This window comes from Amblyomma maculatum, chromosome 5, assembly GCF_055883805.1.
Source record: "Amblyomma maculatum isolate TAMU_Amacu chromosome 5, ASM5588380v1, whole genome shotgun sequence".
Taxonomy (NCBI): domain Eukaryota; kingdom Metazoa; phylum Arthropoda; class Arachnida; order Ixodida; family Ixodidae; genus Amblyomma; species Amblyomma maculatum.
The window spans coordinates 128,931,635-128,954,588 of NC_139348.1; the positions used below are offsets into that span (position 1 = coordinate 128,931,635).

A 22,954-nucleotide genomic window follows, 5' to 3' on the forward strand; every position below is an offset into this window, starting at 1 on the left:
GGTGCAGAGCTGAGAGGATGGTGAAATTGATAACTCAAGCTACCAAAGGTTAACTGCGATAAACGTCTTCGAGTCTCGTAGTTGCACATAATTCTCCTTTGACGCGCAAAGCCGTAAAAGCACTAAAGAGTCGCCTTATTCAACGTGTGAAGCAAAATTCGCATTTCTCATTCTCCTAAACCATCATGAATTCCAATACATGATACTTCCTTTACCCACCAGGATAAATATGTCGCGACAAAGAAATCAATTACATTCGACCGTAAGATCCAACACTCTGTGTACTAGCCTCTAGAAAGAAGGTATCAAAGCCACCTTTCGGCGCTCGTTGGCGGTGCTAAGGCGACGCCTCACGCTCTTTGTTGCCACCCTGGCCTGCCCCCTCATTGGCCAACCTTCGGTTACTCGCCTTTCAGGCTGTCCTCCCAGTATAGCCCGTTATTCCTAGTGGCATGGGCAGAGGCATATAGTTTTATATTAGTTTTGGGCAGCCTCACCATAATATATGTCCTTCTAGTGTTGGTACTGGCAGAGGCATATTATTTTCTTTTACTTTTGGCCGGCCTTCACCCAGTATAAATAAGCTGATGCCCCATCTCTTCACTTTCTCATCATGAAAGTGTGAACAGGGCAATTTATGAATTCCTCTAACCATAGGCATTAAATTTATGTTAACCAAGTTGCCTTTACAATGTCTGGCAAACGTAAACACGTAGATGTGGGCCGAAATGCTGCTTGAGTATTTGTAAAATCAGTATGTTATGTTTAAGCCGAGTTTGCTCACCGCTATCGCGCCCTATATTGCACTATGTAAAAAGTAAGGGCTTGTTCCGACTTTGAAATATATGCTGCAAATATGTTATCAGAGGATAGGACAGCTCGTATATTTCATTCTCTTGTTGTAAAAGTGCTCTTTCAGTACAAAACTTGCGTTTAGAGCCAGCAAAGTACACAGGCTCACACTCAACCACTCTGTATACGTTATTACTCGTCCCTCGCTCGACCCCTGTGTATGTGTTATTACGCATTCCTCACTCCACACTCTAAAACAGCGCTGAACACCAACCTTAAACAATTATGCTCCTAAAATTTCCTCTGTTCTCAGAAAGTTTCTTTCTTTGTGGATACCTTCTAACTGACGACATCAAAACTGCTCAGATCGCGCCCAGTTTACTACGCGTTGCATTTTTCCATCCCTGAATCAGACCAACTTTATTGGTATACCAATATGTGCAATGCACCAATTACTTCCGTATTATGCGAGAAACCTCGGTTTTCACCATTAACTTTACTCTGGGAAGATTGATTGCACTTTAGGTGCCTTTAAATATAATGTTAAAGCTTACATTTCCTGTTGTACTTCCCAGCATGAAGCATGCCTAATGCAGGCTATACGATTCTGCTATACAACTTAGTCATCGCTACTGCGCCATGATCAGAGTGTACGGTGTAGAGCCAAAGTACCGGCACATATCCCGCAATAAAAATCTTGTTTCGTTGTTTATGGGTTTTAACGTCCCATCTTGACTGAGGATATGAGAGGCGGCGTAGTGAGGGGCTTCGCAGATTTCGACAACCTCGGGCTCTTTAACTTGCACTGACATTGCACAGCACATCGATGCGGAGCGTCAGAAATATGATCATCAGCGATTTGGGGCCCTCGAAGACACATACACATAAAACAGCAGAGGTATTGCGCGCAGACTGAAATTAAGGCCGAATGCTCATTTCACAAGGGTTTCCGGGTAACATCGGAAATATTCAACTTAGTTGGTACGAATTTTGTAAATTGTCACCAGTACATAGAGAAATTAGCCCCAGGTCACCTGAAAAACTGGAAAACTGCTGCTATTTTGTTGTCACCTTTTATGCCTGAGGTACCCATTCAATTCTATCTTTAGCATTTTTTTGAGTTTGTTATATTCACAAAGGTCATCTTTTACGCCTTTCTCAAAATAGCTACACCATCGTACAGACGTACCCGACCCGTCGGTTAGTGTACGGCTGGTCGCCGCTAACAGGCTTGTCCTTCTTCACTGTTCTGCGTGAAGAAGGACAAGCCTTTGTGGTAGTGTGGATATGTTCCCACTTTCTTATTTGGTCGATATCTCGAAGGCATTTCATGTTCGTCTTCTCTTCGGGGAGGATCATTCTGATCTACGTTTTTGTGTTTAAAAGGGTATCAATTGCTGAGTTCCTCTGGCTCATACCTGTCTGGTTCGTCTGACCACTCGTCTTCATCTGGTACTGGTGTCACCGGCTCTTCATCACCATCTGGCATCTCTGCACCAGCAGCTATACCTAGCCCCATCTTGATTCCCATGTTCTGCTTGATACAGTGCTGCGCATAAAGATAGGTGAAATCATTCGATCAATAAAGGCATCAAAAGAGTAGCGCATAAATTATATGTTTTGGAGATTTTTTTTGTCGAGGAAGTCTCGTCATATCAGTGCGTACTTCTACACGCAAAAATCTAAATACGTGCATAATTGGTATCGCTGATATTGCGTGGGACGCAAAAAATACACTGTAAAAGAAGGAATCCCCGGTTCAATCTGGTTGACGGCCGATATCATGCGAAAGAACTGTTTGTGTTACCCCGCATCAGTCATGATCTGGCCAGCCAGTCAGATGTCAGGCACAACGACAGTTAACAAGACTTTCGTGGGAGATCTTGTGTTCAAATGCTTATTTCTCCAGTAACACTCAGCCCGCGCTGCACAGAAACAGCCCAGCGATACCCTTATCTTTGCACTGTGCTGCAAAAGCGTCAATAACGAGCGAGCGGGCACATTTTTTCGACGATAGCAGTTACCTTCGACCAAGCAATCGTCAGGGCTTGCGCAACATCTCTTCCAGTTTTATCGCTTACGCACCTTCGTCGCCAAACTGAAATACTTGATGCATGTTATCTATAGATCGCAATTCTCAATACGCCCATAAACACTAAAAAAAAAAGGTTACTGAAGAGAAGCAAACAATCTGCGCGGTAAAAAAGCTATATACGTCATTTTAGTGTTTGATGCTTTTTCGAGACAGAATCAGTGCGTTTTCTATTAGAGTGTGCAAAGTTCTGTGCGCCTGCGTGACCATAATCGATAGTACGCGCGTTTCAACGCAGCGAGTCTAGTCATATGCTTAGGCGCGCTTCCTACTCGTTTGTAACACCTGCCGTGAGCTGCCGCTAAAAAAAAATCGCATTGACCACCTTGACACTAACATGCTCAACTTGGGCTGACTACCAGCCATTTATACGCAATTCCAGTTACGCTTTCATCTCTCAGTATTTCTCAGTGTATCCCGTACACAAAATGAAAGCAAGCGAAACATCTTTGGAGAGATGAAAAATTCGCGCGCTCCATTTTTTTAGTACACAGCTTATTCTCCCTGAGATGGAGAAATGTATAAAGACCAAGCGCTCTGCCCAACTGAGAACATATGAATGATAATAAAAATCAGTGGTAGTACTCGCTAGTGTTTTGATTTCTCGTTTATCTGATATTAATATTTATTCTACATTAGCTCAATAAACGTTGCTGATATTGGTTACGAGGGGTCAGGGGTGAATAAAAACATTGCCAGGCTTCCTGAAAATGAAACCGCCCGGGTTGCTTTCGATAGAAATGCAGAACGTAGTGTTTTTTATTCATCCCGAATGAAATTCTGCAGGTTTGATAAATACCACTCAGCACCAAATCGAAGCTGCCTTCTCAGAATCTCCCTAGGAGTTGATCTGACAGCGCTTTAGTAAGTTGCGGATAAGCGCTTTAATGAAGTTGTATTTGAACTCAAGAAGCGTAGGTCGCGCAATTTTATGACCCGCGTATAGAGTTAGAAAGTGAAGCTGCGTGCGCTTGTCACGAAGAGCCCTCTTGCCACTTCCTAAGCTGAAGTTCTTCCTCTCTGGTCCTGTTAAGCTCTTGCTGGTGACGACGGACCACGCTCCCACAGTATATACTTAAACTTATGCCGGATTTTGTTTCTCTCAAAAAGGAAGAGTAGGTTAAGTCGACATCGCAGGGCACCCTTGTGTCAAACCATTTTCACCTGCTCGGCAATCTTGCTGTTCAAATCTGAGGGTTCAGTGCCATATCTAATTGTCAATTAGTTGCAGTCGACTAATAATCTCAGTAGAGTGAAAATATCAGACCGAAAGTTAGGTCAGTGCTAACAGTATCAAAAATGCGACATGTGGGAAAGAAAAGCTAAACGATTGCTAAATATTGCATCTGCACGTATCCACCTTGCTTCTTTATCTCTAGGTCACTAACTTCCCCGGTAAATCATGTCTTCCGAAGTCGTACCAATGCACCTGACCTGCTGTGAAACAGTCCTGCCGAATGCCTTCGGCTGGTGCTGCAGGACTGTTTATCACGAAAGAACTAGCCAAGGAACAAAAAAAAACTGAGATGGCAGAGGTTTAAGCCGACCTAAACCTGGCTTTAAGGAGTGAAAGGCGCCGCTACAGTGGCACGGTGGTTAAGACGTTGGCCTATTGAAACCGAGTAACAAGGTTTGTTACCGGCAGTTTGGCATCCCCTCCGTTTTGACCTGTTAATCAGTTCAGTTCAGGCGTTCAGTCGTGTCCGACTCTTCGCGACCCCATGGACCATGTCACGCCACGCTTTCCGGTCTCTCACTATCTTCTTAACATCACATAGCTTCATCTGCAATGCCTCGAGAATGCCATCTAACCATCGCGTTCGCTGCCTACCCCTTCTCCGGCGACCCTCAACCTTTCCCAACATCAAATCTTTCTCCAGCGACTCCTCTCTTCTCATCAGATGACCAAAGTAGCTGAGCTTTAACTTTAGAATTTGACCCTCCAATGAGCAGTCAGGGTTTATGGTCGACAATATCGACTGATTTGATCTTCTGGCAGTCCAAGGAACTCTTAAGAGTCTTCGCCAGCACCACAATTCAAACGCGTCAATTCTTCGGCGGTCAGCCTTTTTCACAGTCCAACTCTCGCATCCATACATCACAACTGGAAAGACCATAGCACGGGTTATACGGATCTTGGTTGGCAGACTAATGTCTCTGCTCTTTACTAGGCGGTCAAATACTTTCCCGCAATAATGGTGCGCACATTAATAATTTTTTTTGCAGAAAAAACCCTGTTAACCACGATTGACTGGTTGACGACATATTTTGTCGATATCTCCTAGATGGTTCTAAACTGTTGCGCAGGCCCGAGTGAGAGATCTTTCGCAAACAAAAAATATCGGGGAGAATATAACGTTTCTAAGGGCTGGTTTGCGTACTCATATTCGTCTTCGCTGTCAGTTCAAGTGACAGCAGATATAAAAGCCTCACCGACACGATCGTAATTTGTCGCGACTGCATTCACCCTTCGCGTCACAGGCGCTCACACCGAAGCGCGTTTTTTATAGTCGATTATTGACGAGAAATATGGCCAGTTTGTAGGAATGAGAAAAGAGAGACGGTAGACAGCAAAAATGGAAACCTTGCGCTAAGGCGCATCCACCTCAATCACTGACGGGTTTACGTATGACACACGCGGCCTATGCAGCGACGCATTGGCACTAGCACGTTTTTGTGACAGATACAACCTCAATAACATTAGCAATGAACTGCTCTCCAAAATGAGACTTTGGAAGCCACAGTTTTTCTCCTTTGCGCCGTAGTGCATATGGAAGCGTCGTCGATTTCAAAAACCAGAGGGGGGCAACCTCATGATGTTTTCACGTAACCTCATGAGCTCTTCCACGAACCATGCCATCGAATTCACCACCTGTAGCAGCAGGACAACAGCGCAATTCTACCGATTTGCTGAGCAGGTGTAGCACAATGGCGAATAATATTAAATGATTCTTAAATCTACATTTATAGCTACACAGTACCAGGAACCTTTATATACCAATGAACAGATGTGGACAACCTCATGAGGTCGTACCCCTTTGTTCATTATGCCTTTATGCATTTTGACGTGCGAATTTTATTTTCAGACCAATCGGTCGACCCGTCGTTAGGCTCCATGCACCACTCCTCATGTGCTCGCTTTCGCATTCTTAGCAAGGTTTGACTATTGTTGTTGCATCTTTTTGATTTTTATCTCTTTCAAAATGGCTTCCAATTGGCCCGATTTAGTTATAAGCGAGTATGTACTTTGACACAATTGTTAAAAGTGGTTCATATAACTATGAAGAATAAAGAAAATCTGACAGTGCCCTCATGGACCATTGTTATATTCAATATATTACTGAAGCCTTCATTGTTAAAGTAGGTTTGAAGGCATATTTGTCTGTTTTAGTACAGACACTGTGCGATGTCAAAATTGTATCGGCTTACATAATCATATCACATTTCACAGAAATGATGCAAAAGTTCTGTTGAGACCTCGTAAAGAGTGATAGATCCTGACGTATTTTACAGGAGGGTGCCCTAAAGGGTGCCCTAACGTACAGGAGGGTGCCCTAAAAGAGAGCGCTCTTATATGACTACGAACGTGTTCACGTTCTCTTGTTTATCATTTCGCTTAGCGTGCCCTTAATTTTTGCTTCATGCTCTGTTTCCCTCTACTGAACGAGAGATTGCCCAGGATAGGCCGTTGTCTAAAGTTCGAGCAGCGGAGCAGGGCGCAATTTTTTTAAATAACAAATATTTTATAAAAGTTGCGTATTTTTGTTTTCAAACACGTATGTGTGAGACTCCATAGAGGACAACAAGTGGTTACTCTCGGAAAAAAAGTATCTCCACTTTTTGGAAATCTGATAAAAGCGTTGGCAACTCTACTTACACGTCATTAGTTATTGATTTATTTTTAGCTACCTTGTTTAACTTTTTTTTTTCAGACTATGTTCAGCTCGGTCGGTAGAAAGAATAAACCGAGCGAAATGACGGTAGACGCTGCTCCGAATACTGGAGCAGGGCCGTTTTCTTAAAAGTCTACTTGCTGTGAAACCTGTGCAACATTCGCTTGTAGCGCTGTGCCTGAACTTGAGGGAAAGCTAACTAATTAATGCTCACTTCGTAAAATACATTCTACTGTGACAACAATGCGCAAAAAGAAGCAATGATTGTGCACATATTGAGGGGCCTTTTCAACGACTGTGAAAAAAAATACGTAAAGTGGGATGCAATTAAACAAAGCTGCGGATATATGTTTCTAGCCCGGACTCACAGTATGGCGACAATTCGAAATCATTTGCATGGTCACAACACCTGGCGGTCAGAAACGCTGAGGCTATTACGCCCTACCGATGTCTTTAGACGAAGCTACTCAGCAGCAATAGTGCTATAGGTAGTGCGTTTGTTAGCCTCAAAAAACATTGAACCATCCATGGTAATCCATTATAGAATTACTCGGTCTGCAGTTGGCAAAGGAGGTAGTCTGTGTCATCGCGTTTTGGGTTATATACATGTGCCTGGAACTCTTTACGTATGTTTTTATAACCTGAGCCTATGCATCACATAACAATTGCTCATTACATACTCTTCACAGTTAAATAATTTTATTTTGAATAATTCATCATATTGCCCACTCTATTTGCATTATGGACCTATTATAATTAACGAATTTAGTTGCTCATAATTACAGGAACGGATTGTTTGAAACTTCATTCTTGCTTCCTAGAGACCAAAAGCATTTTTACAAACTTAGGGGGCGCTCACGAACACCGCCGCCGACTGTTTGTGAAATGAAGGCCTAACTGCCCCAGGAATGAACGGAAGCAAGTGCTTTCAAAGCAGTTGCCTGATTTCACAAGGTGCCAGTGATGTGCTTTGATGCAGAAAAAAGATAAACATCCTTGTACAGATTGAGAAAATGTGCTTTGATGCAGAAAAAAGATAAACATCCTTCTACAGATTGAGAAAGCAGGAAATTCCACTTCTAAAGGGAAGCCTTTTTTTAAACGCCGGGAAACGATTGAGCGTACGAGTAGGGCCCACAACAGATATAGATGCACGTAAGAAAAGCTTACCGTAATATTTCCCCCGTTTAGCAGAGTCGAAGTGGAGACTGCCACTTGTTAAAGTTTTGCGAGTGCTTTGAAGATACGTGTGACAAAGTGTGCTACTCATTCCGCGTAGGCAATCTAGGTTTGGTTTGGTTTTGCGGGATTTAACGTCCCAAAGCGACTCAGGCTATGAGAAACGCCGTAGTAAAGGACTCCGGAAATTTCCACCACCTGGGGTTCTTTAACGTGCACTGACATCGCATAGCACACGGGCGCCTTGCTTTTCGCCTCCATCGAAAAGCGGCCGCCGGGGCCGGGATTTGATCCCGCGTCCTTGGCTACAGTTGTCGAGCGCCGTAACCATTGCGCCACCCCGGCGGGGCTAGGTAATCTAGTTATAAGACTCTGTTATAATTGCGCGATGTAATTAAGGCTAGCTATCCCCTCGTTGTTGCTTTAAATTGCGCAAACTGTTCCCATGGCCGGATACGCGGCGGTGTGTTTTAAATTTGCTCACTAATGCCGATTCTTCACGTTATGCAGCCTAATCAAACATTCATAAAAACACTTCTAAAAAATCATGGCAAGGGAACGAAAGAGAACGGCGCACAGTAGCAGAACGCGCTGCGGACGACAACGCTCCCTTCGGGCACAGACGGCGCCGTCTTTCGCGAAGGCGACTTGCTTGAGCAAAATGGAGTCTAAGGAGTCTATTGAGCTTAACTGGTGTGTCATTTTAACGGCTTTATGTAAAAGGAATTATAGCCTGCGTAGCATTATGACGCACTCCACGAGAAGCTGTCACTGTTGCTAGAAGCAACCAGCGAATAATGAGCTTTTAAAGCGTATGTCGTGCTTCACAGTGCACATTTATTGGGGCATTTTAAATATAGATGGACTTCAAGCTAACTTAGCATACTTTGTACCTTTTCTTCGTCGCTTAGCTGTCATTTACTCCTCAGCCGCGTTTATTTGTGCTCTCCAAGACCCGAACATTTATTTCTAAGGTTTTAATCGGAGTGTTTTCGCGGGAAACGCTTCTTACTGGTGTCCCCTATATTCCCGGTCTTCTAAGTACATGGTATTCCCTATATTCCTGGCCTTCTAAATAGACTCCGCCCACCTAATTACATTTCATACCTTATTTGTGGGGTTTAACGTCCCAAAGCAACTCAGACTATGAGAGACGCCGTAGTGAAGGACTCCAAAAATTTCGACCCCCTGGGGCTCTTTAACGTGCACTGACATCGCAAAGATTTCATACCTTCTCAATCTTTCCTAGGATTCCCATGGTTACGCTGCATTTCTACACCGACTTATGACAGCATCGACAATGCGCTAATTGAGAAATCTGGTTTGGAAACATGTGGTTCTGTATATATTCCTATGGAGCTAAGTTTTCTTTTTACCCCCCCCCCCCCCCCCCCTTGTCGGTCCAGACTGTGGACAGCAACACCACCGCATCTTGTCTGCGTCACAGATCGGTGTTGGTCTACGTACGATATGAAACGTAATGAAATAGAATGAAGTCTATTGTGCGTCACAATTTCGTGAGCCTTTCAGAAATTTCGACACTTTAACTTACCTCAAATCCGGTGTGAAATCTGATGGCAGGATACTTCCTAGACACGTCCTTCAGTGCGAGAGAAAAAGAAATAGTTTAAATGGTTGTCAGGTAAGATACTCGTCCAAAAAAATGCGTTCAAAATACATCGGCGTATAAAGCAATAATTAGAGCCAAACTTCAAGGGCACTTAGTACTCAAGACGTGGAGTCGACAAGATTTTCACTAGATATCTGGACAGTTCGTATTTAGTGCTGTAGAAGAATCTGTACGGCATTTTGTATCTCGCAGCCACACACTATGACTTAGTATGAAGCCAGAACGGCACCTGCCTGCCTTCTGCAGCCTATATACCTTTCCGTTATAACGGGCAATGATGCATTTTGAATGGGCTTATAGCAATACCCTATAACAAGTGAACTTTGCCGAGAGCGCCACTTGAAAAGAAAATAAGCTGCATTGAAGCTATATGCCAGTCGCAATTGGGAAGCGCACTAGTATCTTAGTTACCTGTTACGAAATGATTGAGAGTCATTTGACGTCATATTATTATTTGCTCTTAAATTTATGTACACTTTAAACCAGCTGCGGATTATTCTGGACTAATAGCTTTCCTATGCTGGGGCTTAGAATTTATATGTACGTGTATCTTCGTTACACACTGTACACATGCCAAAATCTGTCTGCCCATTGCTGCCTAAATTAAGCTTCGTAGACAGCCAAGGCAGTGCTCAAAGACCAAGTGCAGGTCCTTCTTAAAAGAACATTTTTCTCACATTTTCGAGCGATATGCACATTGCCAAGCCCCCTCGCCTACACTGAAGCAATTAGCAACGTAAAAGTGGGAAACTGCATAACGTGACGTTACTGAATGCAAAAGTTCGTTCAAGCGAGAAAAAATTTTAAAGTCATTGTGTGTTTTTCTTTCTTGTTAGCATATTTGAATGAATGTCGCCACTACAAACCTTTTTTCAAAACACCTAGGTGAGCTTTCGCAAAACACCAAAAGAAGCAAAATAAAAGTGAACTATCCATGATTCGGGATACTTCTTAGCACGATGCAGTACGGATATCGCGAGCAGAGAACATTGACCACGCATTGCACCGCTCAAGTAGCGGCTGAAAGTTATGCCTTTCGCAAGATTCAGCAGATCTCTTAAAGAAGACTGAAAATTAATCTTGTCATGTTTAGTTGATTAGCTGCGTCCGGAGGATATTGGCGACATACGAATATCGCCGAAATTTATGAGAATTGAGGCAATAGAAACCCCCAACTTCAAAAATTATTCTCGGAGCATATGTTGGTCGTTCGCCTGCCAAACCTTTTGGCAGTAATACGAATGCATCACACATCCAGCAGTACAAATTTCATATCTACCTGAAAAAGCTTCGACAACTGTCTCACAAGGCATCGGAGAGCGCAAATTAATGTTTAAAGCACAGCTATGAAATACAAATTACTACAGAAACCGACAATATACCCGAGATAGGTATTATGAAAAGCAAAGCAGTCGCAAGAAGAGGGAATGAAAATACAACAAATATCTGGAAGTTTGTGATGCGGAAAGATGCAACAAAAATCCATAGCTTAAAGAGTCTGAAACTTATTTTCGTGTAAAAAAACATCGGAGACTTTTAAACCAATGCACTCTTTATATTTGGGCACGGTTGATAGTGAAATAACAGCACCTGTCTAAATATGGCAAGGTTTCCTGTGTGAGCGGCAGCTATGACTGCTCATATCGGTGATATATATGTCACAAAACCTTGAGCTGGAGTCCACCCGAAAAAGAGCCCTTAGTGACCGCTGTTGATAGTGCCACTTGGGCGGCCAAATGTCGAGTAGTTAATAACAGATTGGTGCTTAAGCGTGGAAGACACTGATGCTAATAGGGTACGCAATGATATGATATCAGAAACTTGGAATCCCGAAACAAATATATGAAGGGCCCTGTATCAGAAGGTTTCGGATTATTTCCGAGCACATTTACGCCTTTGAAGGGAAACTCCAGTGATCGGTGAATTTTTATCTTCACAGATATCAACGATATCTGCATCAGTCGTTCTTCTCGACTCAAGATGACGTGTGCCAAAAAGCACAGTGGAGGACGATTTAGTATTCCCGAATAGGACTTGTAACGATAGTGCTCCTGGACTGCCGCTACCAATCAGAAATACTTTTCTCTGCTGATGACGTCACAGTCGTGAAGCGGCTCCGGGCAGACCGCGGGAACTATGCAGATGACTAACTGCGCGTGGCTTTTTCGGTGTGGGGTCGCCTGTATGATGTTATACTGTGCTTCTGACACGAAGCAGGGCTACGGCGACGCAACTCGGAAACAGCTTGGCGCAACGCAGACACGGCCAACAGTTTGCTTTAAAACAGCATCGTTTGTGGACTCACCATCCCATAGCGTCAACTCACACTTAATGTACTCCTTTCTACGATATGACGAACAGCTAGTTTTGTGCTGTTGGCTGCACAATTTGTTCAGAAAAATTTGCTCAGAAAATTTCACGCGGGACTGCTACCAAGGTGTAGTTGTTTGGCCTAGCTAGCACGAAGCGATGGTTGAAATCGGATGCTGTGCCGACGATCTTTCCGAACTGGACGCAAACTAACCTCAAGCCGCAGTCCCTGCTTGCTCGGCGGATTGTTAGCGATCCAACGTCATTAAAAAAAGTCTGCTAAAATCTGTAGATCTTTTAAATAATCAAACATTAAAAAACAAAACCCGACTGGATAAATGAATATCAGGAATTATCTCGCACTGAGGTTCTCTGACCTCCAACGAGATTCTGGCGGTGACTGCGATACAAGAAAATTTCTGCTCGCCGCACCCAGCTGCCGATATAAGTGGCTCAGCTGATTTGATCTCGTACTCTAGCTTCGCTGCTAGGCGTTTCCGAAATTACACATTTCTTTTACTGTGCGAAAGTTGGGCTGATAATAAGTCTGTTCTATTGATTGGTTATTTACTATAGCAAAAGAGTGCTTCAGGCACAAACAGTGCTCTCCTGGCCACGCGCCGGAGTATCAGTTCTGATTGAAGTTTTTCGCTTATGGAAAATTATTGTTTGCGTGTTGTAAAAAATGAAATCTCCTCCTATGACGAGCAAGCCTTAAGCAAATATAAATCAATAATTAACTCCGTACGGTTGATAAATCGCCGAGGTTGCCCTTTAACGTAAACTGGAATAACATTGCACAGAGCTTCTTTGTTTTCGCTGTTCTTGCTCTTCTTTAACGTGGTTCGCGCAGAATTGGTCAATGGATTACGTGCAGAGCCGCCTCTACATAGCTTTCCAAGATAATTTACTTGGTCGTAGCTTATCTAGGTACTAATAAAAAGTTCAAATTTCTTTATGACTGTAACTGTGTTGCCTAAGTGGGTAAAAAATAGGAGGACCTGTTCTAATATTCTATAAGCAAAGCGAGCTAGAGAGAGGGGAGTGGAGGGTTTGCGTTAGGCCTTATGAAAAGGTCTGTGGGACTTTTAACAAATGCGACTACAGGATAATTGTAATGATTTATTGGAACGAGATCTCCGCATAAGCAGGGCATATACCTTAAGGCAACCTAACAAACGCTAGCTTACGGAAGCGGAGCGGATTTCTAGAGCCGGGGAGCGATCAGAAAGCGGAGGGAATTCAGAGGACTGATAAAACCATGACTTTTGTGAAGATTAATAGCCTCCACTTGTCAAAAAGCGGGGTTACCTAGAGATCTGTGTACGCAGTCGGCGTAGTCAAGGTAATGATGGCAACTGCTACCTTGATTATATCAGCTAAAATAACTCTATAATAATTTCGCATTCATATCTAATGACGAAGAAGTCGGTATAATATATAAGAGCAGTATAAGCTTATGAGTATACCTTGAAAAATAGCAGTAAAAGGCTGCCAGCCGAGAACTCGTCCGTAAAAACGTGGGAAGGTATTGCACCTGTTTCGAATGTAGTTTGCACTCATCGTATTGGACGAAAATCTTTTTCAAGCGCGTCAAGATTCTGCTATTGTCAATCGAGAACTTACCGTAGACTTGAAGAGGGCCATCCGTGAACACTGGAGAAAGACCTTCACCTGCAAAAATAAGGTAAAACATTGATACTGTCCCGCTGGAGTTCAGATATACTGACCCGACGATTTGCTGCCGAAATGGTAAATTTAGCCAAATGAAAAATATGTGCGAAAACACGTTAATTTTAATTTTGCTTTCAATTCCAGGCTAGCCGTTAAAATTATATTCTCAAACAATAATTTACGGCATTGGTGACGGAAGACCCTAGTGTTAGCGCATTTTAAAATACTGGGAGCACTTCATGCATCACAAGAGGGCGATGAGGCAGTGATGTATTCTCGGGTGGCTGGATAGTACTTCATTTTCGACGCTGCTTTCGGCGCCCTTCATTTATGTTTGGATTAGCTGCACAGGGAAATAAATTGATGAAAACCAAGGCACGCAACGCAACAGAGCGACTGAAAATGATAGCCTGTTAGCTCTTTCCTCCTACAAAAAAAAGCAAACGTTTTTGTGGTCCTGAAGGGGCAGATAAAGGCAACGATATGGCTTTACAGCACTGAAGTATCTGGCGATACCCACCAGCAATAAAAAATAAAAAATAGGAAGTGAACACAACAAGAGACCAGAACTCTACCTCACGCGTAGCTGGAAAGCTTGTTTCCTTGCCTCAAGTTTTCTGCTTCATAATTTTTCCTAAAAATAAACAACGAACTTTTTTCACTCATGGGGACATGTATCATTAATTGTGACACGGAAAATCTATTCATCTTCAGCGATGAAGTTTGCCAGTAGAACAAATACTTTTCTAACTTGTTCACTTCACTAGCTTTTACGCGCGGGTTCTCCTCAAATGATTGAACCACCACGATCATCATCATCAGCGGCAGCAGCATGACTATACCCACTGCAGGGCGAAGGCCTCTCCCATATTTCTCCAATTAACCCGGTGCTGATTGAACCGGACTAATTAGAGATTCTGATTGAGTGATTGAACCACTCTCCGTCAAATATTCCTGACAATAAATACCATTATTTTTTCATGTAAATGGTCTCCCTAATTGTAACTATGACTCGGTATCTTGTTAAAGCGGATTTTGTCACCAACACAATCTCACTCAATTCCCATAAGAAATCACATACAAGTCGCATATAATTGCATAAGGTCTTATAGTTTCTTGTACAATGTCATCAATTATGTACGATATTTTATGATAATGATGTGCACTGTATGAGAGTTAATGCGATTAGGTGAGATTTTATGAGGTTATTGCCCCGTAGAACTTTTGGCTTTTCAGTAGGGTATTGCGCAAAAAGCGCTGTCGCCCTGTAACTAGTATAAAGCACTGAACATGTGCAGGGCTTTAGGGTTACAGCTGTACGCTTTCTGTCGGCTGCACCAGTGAGCTATTTCGATACCGTTTGCGAGAAAAAGATGAGGACGTAATTGTTGGAGCTTGTACTGTACTTACACTGCTCTCGTCCTCGCAGTAAGAAGTGTTTTGTTGCGGATTCAGCGAATTCGTGAGGCAGGACCTCACCTGATCGCTGTAATTGCTTCTTGACATCTGCGGAATGAAAATATCCGCACTTTTTCACAGTCGCTCTTGAAGATAATTAACACACGAGTAATTCACCGCATCCCCGTGCTTGCAACTCTAACAGAGCCTTTGTTAACAATAAAAAACCTGGCAATCAAATGTGCAAAAAAATTCAACAGATAATTGCACAAGCAATTTCGAAAGAATGACATAACCAGCCTACGTACTGTCAGTGCCACAAATTGTAATGACACTTGTTCTCTAATGCGATGTATACGTACACAGGCTGCTTTCCCGAATTTGCTTCGAGGCCAGGATCCAGCTACGACTAAGTAAAGGCATTGATTAATTTTATGGGTTTTAGTGTGGCATGCCCGCCTGCCCTTTTAAGGTTACTTATGTCGCCAGAACTGGAGTATTTAGTTGCTACAGGGGTGGAGGAAAAGTACGCAGAATCAAAAACCTTGTGAGGAATCTCATCTAAACTAAGCTGAAACCACTCTCCGATTAGTGATAGGCGCAGAACTAGCAAGGTGCATAGATCCGCTATGAATTGGTTCTAATGGTACCATAAAATTGCGTTCTTATTGCCGGTATATGACTGAATCCTTTCCTTCCAGGTATATGTTATTGTAATGTATCGATGTGTCGCTCCGCGTAATAACAGCTCGCATAACAAAACGCATAATAACAGCTTCTGTGCATTTGTATTGTTTCTATTCAACCTACCTAACAGTGTACATAACAGAACCTGCACTGTTATCAGAGCAGTGATATTTTACGCAATGTCGTTATGAATTGAATTCATCGGCATTTGATTTCTTTATTAGTAGTCGTATTTGAATTTACGGACATACAGAACGTCGCGTGGTCTAGCCAAAAGCTCAGAACATGACGCGACTTTCTTCTACCTATGGTAATCGCACCAAATATTTTCGCAGGAAAACAAAAAGGCATTAGCCCTCTTGCCATGTTTACTGTTTGAGCGCTAAATGTTTCTGGTCCCTACTTTTCGTTTTCTTGGATGATAATGTTCGGGTTTGATCTTCGCTTGTAGCATTTAAGCTCCCAAATTTACTCTATGTAGGAGGACCGCACTAGCAGAAGGCTTAGAAACTTTTGAGCACCTGGAGTTTTGCAATGACCACTGACATCGCCAAGCATACAATCGCCCAGGTTTTCACCTCCATAAAAAATGGGCCGCCACGAAAGCGCTCTGCCATCAATTTCTTCATAGCATAGTACACGCTTTATTGTCGACCCGCCCGCGAGAAACAAACGAGTGTGGCGTCGTACTTACCATACGCGCCATGTACGACTGCAGCTTGTTTTTCCATTCCTTCTTTTCGCCGCACCACTTAACGACCTTCAGCACTGCGGAGAGTAGAGAAGAAACCAGTTTATCCTTCCTCCAACCCGAGTATTCTGAAAATCAATCAACATCCCCCCCCCCCCCCCCCTCCTAGTAGCCGCTTTTTGATTGGAGCTGTCCGTATCCCAAATGCTTTCGCAGATCACAGAGCGACAGATTTAAAGAGCAAATAAGAAGACCGGTAAGCAGAGGTTTCACTCTTCACTGATGCTAGTACAGAAATGGTGCCCGCTGGGTGCTTTTTTCTTTATTCTCACACTTAATGTAACTTACCTCACGATCCATATGTATATTTAGTAGTTTGAAGACGCTATTGGCAGTGAGTGGGTTTTGTTTTAGTGCTACCCGCATGCTCCCCAAAAACCCGATGTCTCAAGCCGATTTGACCTTTGATCTCTGCAAGTGCGGACGGGTTAGAGGAGGAGGAACACGTACAGCTCCGTCACAGAGAGCCTGCACATGTTTGCGGTCTGGTGAGAAAAACGTACTGCTTGGTGCAGGGTGGAGAAGAAAGGATTTGGAGCGTACTTAGAGAGAAGAATGGCGGTGGGGAAACGCTCGACATGTGAGATAAAGCTGTTGCTCCAAAGCTGCTGCACTGGAGGCAGAGCGGAGCTCGCCCAACTTTGCATTCACTGCTTGGCGCACTTTCTGTCGTGGATGTGCTTCTTGGGTTAGTATGGAGGGTAGCCCGGGCCGTCCAGGTTGTCTGATGAGTATTGTCATGTACGATGACGGAAACAACATCCGACAAGACGAAAGCAGCTGTAGGATTCAATGGAGGTTGATGTCACTGCTAAGAGACAAAGGTGGACGAGCAGAGGCAGTACGTACTGCCTCTGCTCGTGCCTGCTCAGTACGTACCTTTCATGCAAAATCAGTAACCAAGTTTCATCGAACCTTCCGAAAAAGGAGATTTTCATAAATATAGGAGATGTATTCCGATGTCACAGCATCTGTATCTCAAGTTTGTTGGGAGCATTTCCGACATCCAACTGAGATACAAATATCTGGATAGTGACACGGTTGTCAACATCTCGTTAACCCATTAACATTAATAGGCTTATTAAGTTCCCAGAGTATTAATCAAACTGAAGCCAAACTCAAAGCCAACTCAAGCGGATTATGATTTCACACGTGAATTCATACTAGCCGCCCTTATTCTGAAGCCATTCGGCGTGGAAGATTTGACCTCCCCGTTGTGTTGTTTTCGATGCAGCGTATACGTCGTAGGGGACTGTACATATGCATTGCATAAGAAAGTTAAACCGCCCTTAAATGTTTAAGAAAGGTGCAAACCGGAGACAGTTCCGTTTTACACACCTAGACGCGGACGCAACAATTCTGATTGTATTTTATATTCATATTTTATTTGTTCGTGCACTGCCAACGGTGAACCATGTTCAACACCCCATCTGACGTAAAAATATATTTCCTCAAAAGACAGCACAACAATAAAGGCATTCAGAGTGCTCTTTTTTTGGAATATATATCGGTAATAGTATGAAATACGCATTCATATTTTGCGCTGGCATTGCTGCCCAGAAAAGTTGTGATTATTGGCAATGGCTCTGCAGTACAGTTACGCACACTGAATCGCCGTCACTCTGTTGCAATCACTCGGCATCGTATTGGGACTTTCGTATTCACGGAAAACTGAAAATGGAGAGATAAAAAGTCCTCGCGGTCACTTCAAGCTGCTAAGTTTTGCAGTGAGAAAGCATCTCTCTTTCCATGGCGCGATATTCCTCCAACTGTTCCTAATTTCATTAAATTCTTTCTTGTAATGCATTTGCATGCTTGTCGCTCACACGATTGGCAATAATCGTACCTTTTCGTTTCGAAACGATGAACGTGTCCGAGACTGCAGGGCCCGGTAGGAATATGTAACCGAAGAGCATTCAAGGATTCCGGATTTCATCTTGGATTATTTCACATGCTGCTTCAGTGCGTCTAGCCCTGTTATTACGAATCACTGCTTTGCCACAGCCGCCACGCTCTCCGGTTACGTTCGATTATTATTGTTACTCTAACCATGCGATTCCCAAACACATGATAGCAAGTCATACGCATTGGAATGGTCTCATGAAATAAGTGCCCCTCTAAAATGCTTAATGAAACGTTCTTTCTTTATTCTTTGAATGCCCGTCTGTAATGCAAAACGACTGAGCTTGAATCTCAGAGCTAACATATATTTTATTAGGTTACTTCTACATAGCAGCCAACTTCTCGCCCTGATTTTTTACAGTTACCATCGAGGGACAAAAGTGCCACCTAAGAAACATCAGCAACACTTGACGACATTCCCTGTAAATACTGGCGATGCGTTCTTATTAAAATCTTTCTCAGCCCACGAAGCTGCATTGAAAAGGAGTTCGGTAGGCTCCATACACCTGCGGTAATCAAAATCTAGAACAATATTGCAACAGCGTTACGGGAAAGTTTCAATCCGTGCAAAATTTCAATCCACGTTTTCAATCCGTCCTTTGTAATTTTCCTTTGAGTTAAGCAAGGCGCAGTATCTATCTGCCATTAAAGTCTTCTAGACCCAGCTAAGGCAATTCAGGTCCAGCGAGAGAAACATCCGGCGCTGCTCCCCGAATAGTAGAGCTTGCGCTCGAATATTTAGTACTAGGTTACCGTTACAGTAACATTTGTCAAATTGACTCGCCACTTTAGATTCGTCCAATTTCGAGCATCTCAGATGAAAAGCGTACAAAGTATGGTTTCTCACGTTTTCCGCACTCCTTGTCACCGCCCGGTTTTTGATTCTGGGAGTACGAAATGCCGGAACAGGCCAAGAAGACCATGAGGGCGAGGAAGACTCTCACCCACCCTCTTCTGGCCATAGCGGGCGCTCTGCGAGTGGCAAAAATAAAAATAAATACGGTACGTTAGAAAACGGGTCCTTGATTCCAGCTGATGTCGTCTAATGAAATAATCTCCCGCTGGTCTCCCTTGTGCTTTCCCAGTAGGCGGCTTAAAAGAAGTATAGACCTTTTCACAATTCTGGGAAGAACCAAACGTTTTGTCTGTGAGGTAAGCACCGGGGATCTGGAACCATAAAGTTGGCTGCGTTGCTGCACAGCTCCGTTTTCGACAGTGCAGAATGCTTCATTATCTTTCAAAAACATCAACAGGTCCATTAGTATTCGCTTGAATGTTTAGTTCAAGGTTATTTAAGCGCACGAAATTACAGCACAGGAATCACCACGCGATGTTCGCCTGCAGTCAGCGAATAATTCATAATTCAGTTTGTTTTTATTTAGAGGATATTCATTGTGTCTAAACTGCAGAGTAATAGCTAGTTGTGACGCCAAAGTTTAGTATAGGTCATGTAAGCTTGGCGAATAGCCGAGTATTATCAGAGCTTCTTGACTGCTTGTGAGTCTGTGGCTTCAGGCAGGTGACCTTTACATTTGCAGCATAATAAAATAACAAACTTAATTACGTTGACATTTTCTCGTCCTTCACGTGGTCTATACGGAACTTTTCTCCTGAGAAATATGGCTCGGCTGTTAAAACAGAACCGGAAACAGGTGACAGAAGACATTTTAGAATTTTGCAGCTGTACGTGAATACCGTACGGTGATCTCTGTAGATTTATGTGTTACGCTTCCCAACAAAATAAAACATGGAACCAAGCTAGGTTATGGGTAAGCAAGCCGATGAACACAGAGAACAGAGATAGAATATGACCAATGAATATGAAATGATTTTAATGAATCGCAGCGGGCCTAGAGCAAGCGCTCCTGCCCGCGCCACTGCCCACTTGTAAAAGAAGCCATATTATCCCCACCGAGGTGATGTAGGGATAGGGAGCTCGACTTCGGTGCATAAATATGCAGGGTTGAATCCCGGCTGTGGCAGAGGGTTTTCGATGGAGGCGAAAACCCTCGGCCGACCGCTATGTGATGTCACTGCACGTTAAAACCCAGGTAGTAAAAAATTCCGGAGCCCTCCACTACGGCGTCTCTCATGTCCTGAGTCCATTTAGAAGGTTTAACCCCATTAACTAAACCAAACCATAGGAGGCTATTGCTTACCGTCGTGTTCGAAGTAGGTACTCGGGTTCAGTAGCCGAGTGTCGAGGAGTCAACACTGAGGGTGTGTCTGCTCATTATAAACAACTGTAAGTAGACGTAGACATTCGCTATTTGCAGGAGCGGCTCACAGATGGCAGCACTGCTACGGTTAACCTACCACTTCAGAAAATAAGCGCTCCGCTGGAAATAAGCTGATCGTGAAGGCCACAGTTGAACCTTCGTAATTCGACACGGCAGCTCCCAGGTGGCGTCACATGTATAGTTGGCACTTCGAAGCACAAGGCCTATAACTACATGAAGTTTGTATCACCTACTTAGCGTTCAAAAAAGATTGTTACACCAACTTCAAAGAAGTAAGAGGAAACAAAACTTCTATTTCGCAACATTATTGTTTTAAAGGAGACAATACTTCTATTTTAGTATTACATGGGAACAACAGTATAGCTGAGATGAGAGCAGTTCGTTTCTCATAAGGATGCCAGGTCCAAACCACCGTCTACTGCGTCTTCGATGAGAAAGATGCGTCGTTGCCAAAATGTCTACACTCGTGTCAGTATGCACTCATGCTCTAGTGTGCTCTCCAGTCTCTCTTGTAAACTTACTTTCTTATAAACATGTATCTTCTAGCACGTTGCATAGCAACACGACCGAGCTACTCAGCCCACAAAAACGACTTAACGGTGTGGGAAAAGTTTGAAAGTAGGCTTGTTCGCTTCTGCGCTTTTCGCCTTGTTTACCTAGCACTGCTTCATCGTTGACAGTTCCACCGCATGGTACAAGAACTAGGTTTCGCAGAGGCGCCTCTGCCTACTAACTGTTTGCTGTAATAGGATCGCCGACCCTTGCTAAGAAGGTTTGCGCGGGTATGGTGAAAGCCGCCACATGTTCGTCAACTAACTGCATTTCTCAAGAGTGGAAGCTGTGATATATTTGCAGTTACACGCAGGCATCTTCCTATCTCCGAAAGCGGCATACTCTTCCACTGTCCACGACCTTCTAACATGCAGTTTTTCCGCAGAACCACCAACATCGAATTTTATAATTTCGGAATGCACGAGCCGGCCCACCACTCATTCGTAACCCGTACAAGGCATCATGAAAACACTGAGTGTCCCTACCGTTCACCACACGGCAGAATGTTCTGGTTCGATAGGCGTGAAAAGTGGCAGCCGGAATTTTGATATTCCGGCTGTTACGATGCTGCATTCCCCCTCACAACAATTGTTCGGCACAAGAAAGCAAGGAAAGAATGGATTACGAATGACCTTTTTAAGCGCATAAAACACAAGGATAAGCTGTTCGAACAGTTTCTGCGGACGCGTGATATTGCAAAGCTGCAGGAATTCAAGCGGTTCAGAAACAAACTTAGCTCTGACTTAAAGAAAGCCAAGTGTAGATTCTATCAACATAAGTTCGAAAAGTGCGCAGATAACCCCCGAAAAACATGGAAACAATTCAATGAACTAAACGCCACGCACGTTTCTGGTATACCATTTGAATTAGTTATAAATGGAGCCACTTATTCGGAGCAAAACTTAGTTCACCTTATCAATGATCATCTAGCTAACGCAGGTGCTGGAAACTTTTCATCTCTTTCATTGCCTCACAGCAGTCTGGAGAGATATATAGGACAGGCGCTGCTTGAAAGTGCATTTTTAACGCCCACTTCTGAGGATGAGATAAACCTTATAATAAACTCGTTCGATAACCGATCGGCAGCTGGCCACGACGGCATTAAAGCCGCACCTATAAAAGAAACTGCCCACTTAATCTCAAAACCACTCGCTTACATCTGCAACCGCATACTCGCTTCGGGAATCTTTCCTGAGAAAATGAAGATAGCTCGTGTCGTCGTCATTCACAAGGGAGGAAAATACAGTGACCTGAACAACTATAGGCCGATTTCAGTTTTGCCCCTTTTTTCGAAAGTGATTGAACGTGTCATACACAAACGCCTCAACGACTTTTTTGTTGCAAAAAACATCATATCAACAAAGCAGTACGGGTTCCAGAAAGGAAGATCAACTGAAATGGCTCTCGTACAAATAAAAAATAAAATAATTAAAAATATTGAGGATAAGCTGTACACCGTTGGAATATTTCTAGATTTTCGCAAAGCCTTCGATTCCATGAAACATCATATTTTGCTAAGAAAACTGAAAATATGTTGAATTAGGGGCATAGCACTTCAACTCATGCGCAGTTACCTTGAGTCGCGTTTTCAGTTCGTATGCCTACATGGCTACAAATCAAACCCAAGGACTGTAAAATATGGTGTACCGCAAGGATCTATATTAGGCCCTTTGCTCTTCTTGATCTATATAAACGATATAGCTAACATTCCTCAAACTGATGACATGGTATTATATGCAGACGATACGAATGTATTCTTCTCTGGAACAAATCTTAATGAACTTGAAAACACTGCTAACACGTGGCTATTAAATCTTAGTGTATGGCTAAACTTAAATAGTCTTGAACTCAACG

At 43.3% G+C, this 22,954-nt stretch overlaps 1 protein-coding gene across 1 annotated transcript in view; it reads right to left on the reverse strand.

Moving 5' to 3' along the window:
• The window catches only part of LOC146189524 (uncharacterized), a 38,492-nt gene extending 19,218 nt beyond the window's left edge, over positions 1-19,274 (reverse strand). Inside the window, exons 1-6 of the mRNA XM_084603280.1 lie at positions 19,156-19,274; positions 16,350-16,423; positions 14,981-15,076; positions 13,523-13,570; positions 9,509-9,556; positions 2,211-2,341 (exon numbers count right to left, since the gene is read on the reverse strand). Of these exons, the coding sequence (XP_084459406.1) occupies positions 2,211-2,341; positions 9,509-9,556; positions 13,523-13,570; positions 14,981-15,076; positions 16,350-16,423; positions 19,156-19,270 (512 nt within the window). The 5' untranslated portion in view covers positions 19,271-19,274. The remainder of the gene's footprint in view (positions 1-2,210; positions 2,342-9,508; positions 9,557-13,522; positions 13,571-14,980; positions 15,077-16,349; positions 16,424-19,155) is intronic.
• Between the last annotated feature and the right edge of the window lie 3,680 nt (positions 19,275-22,954).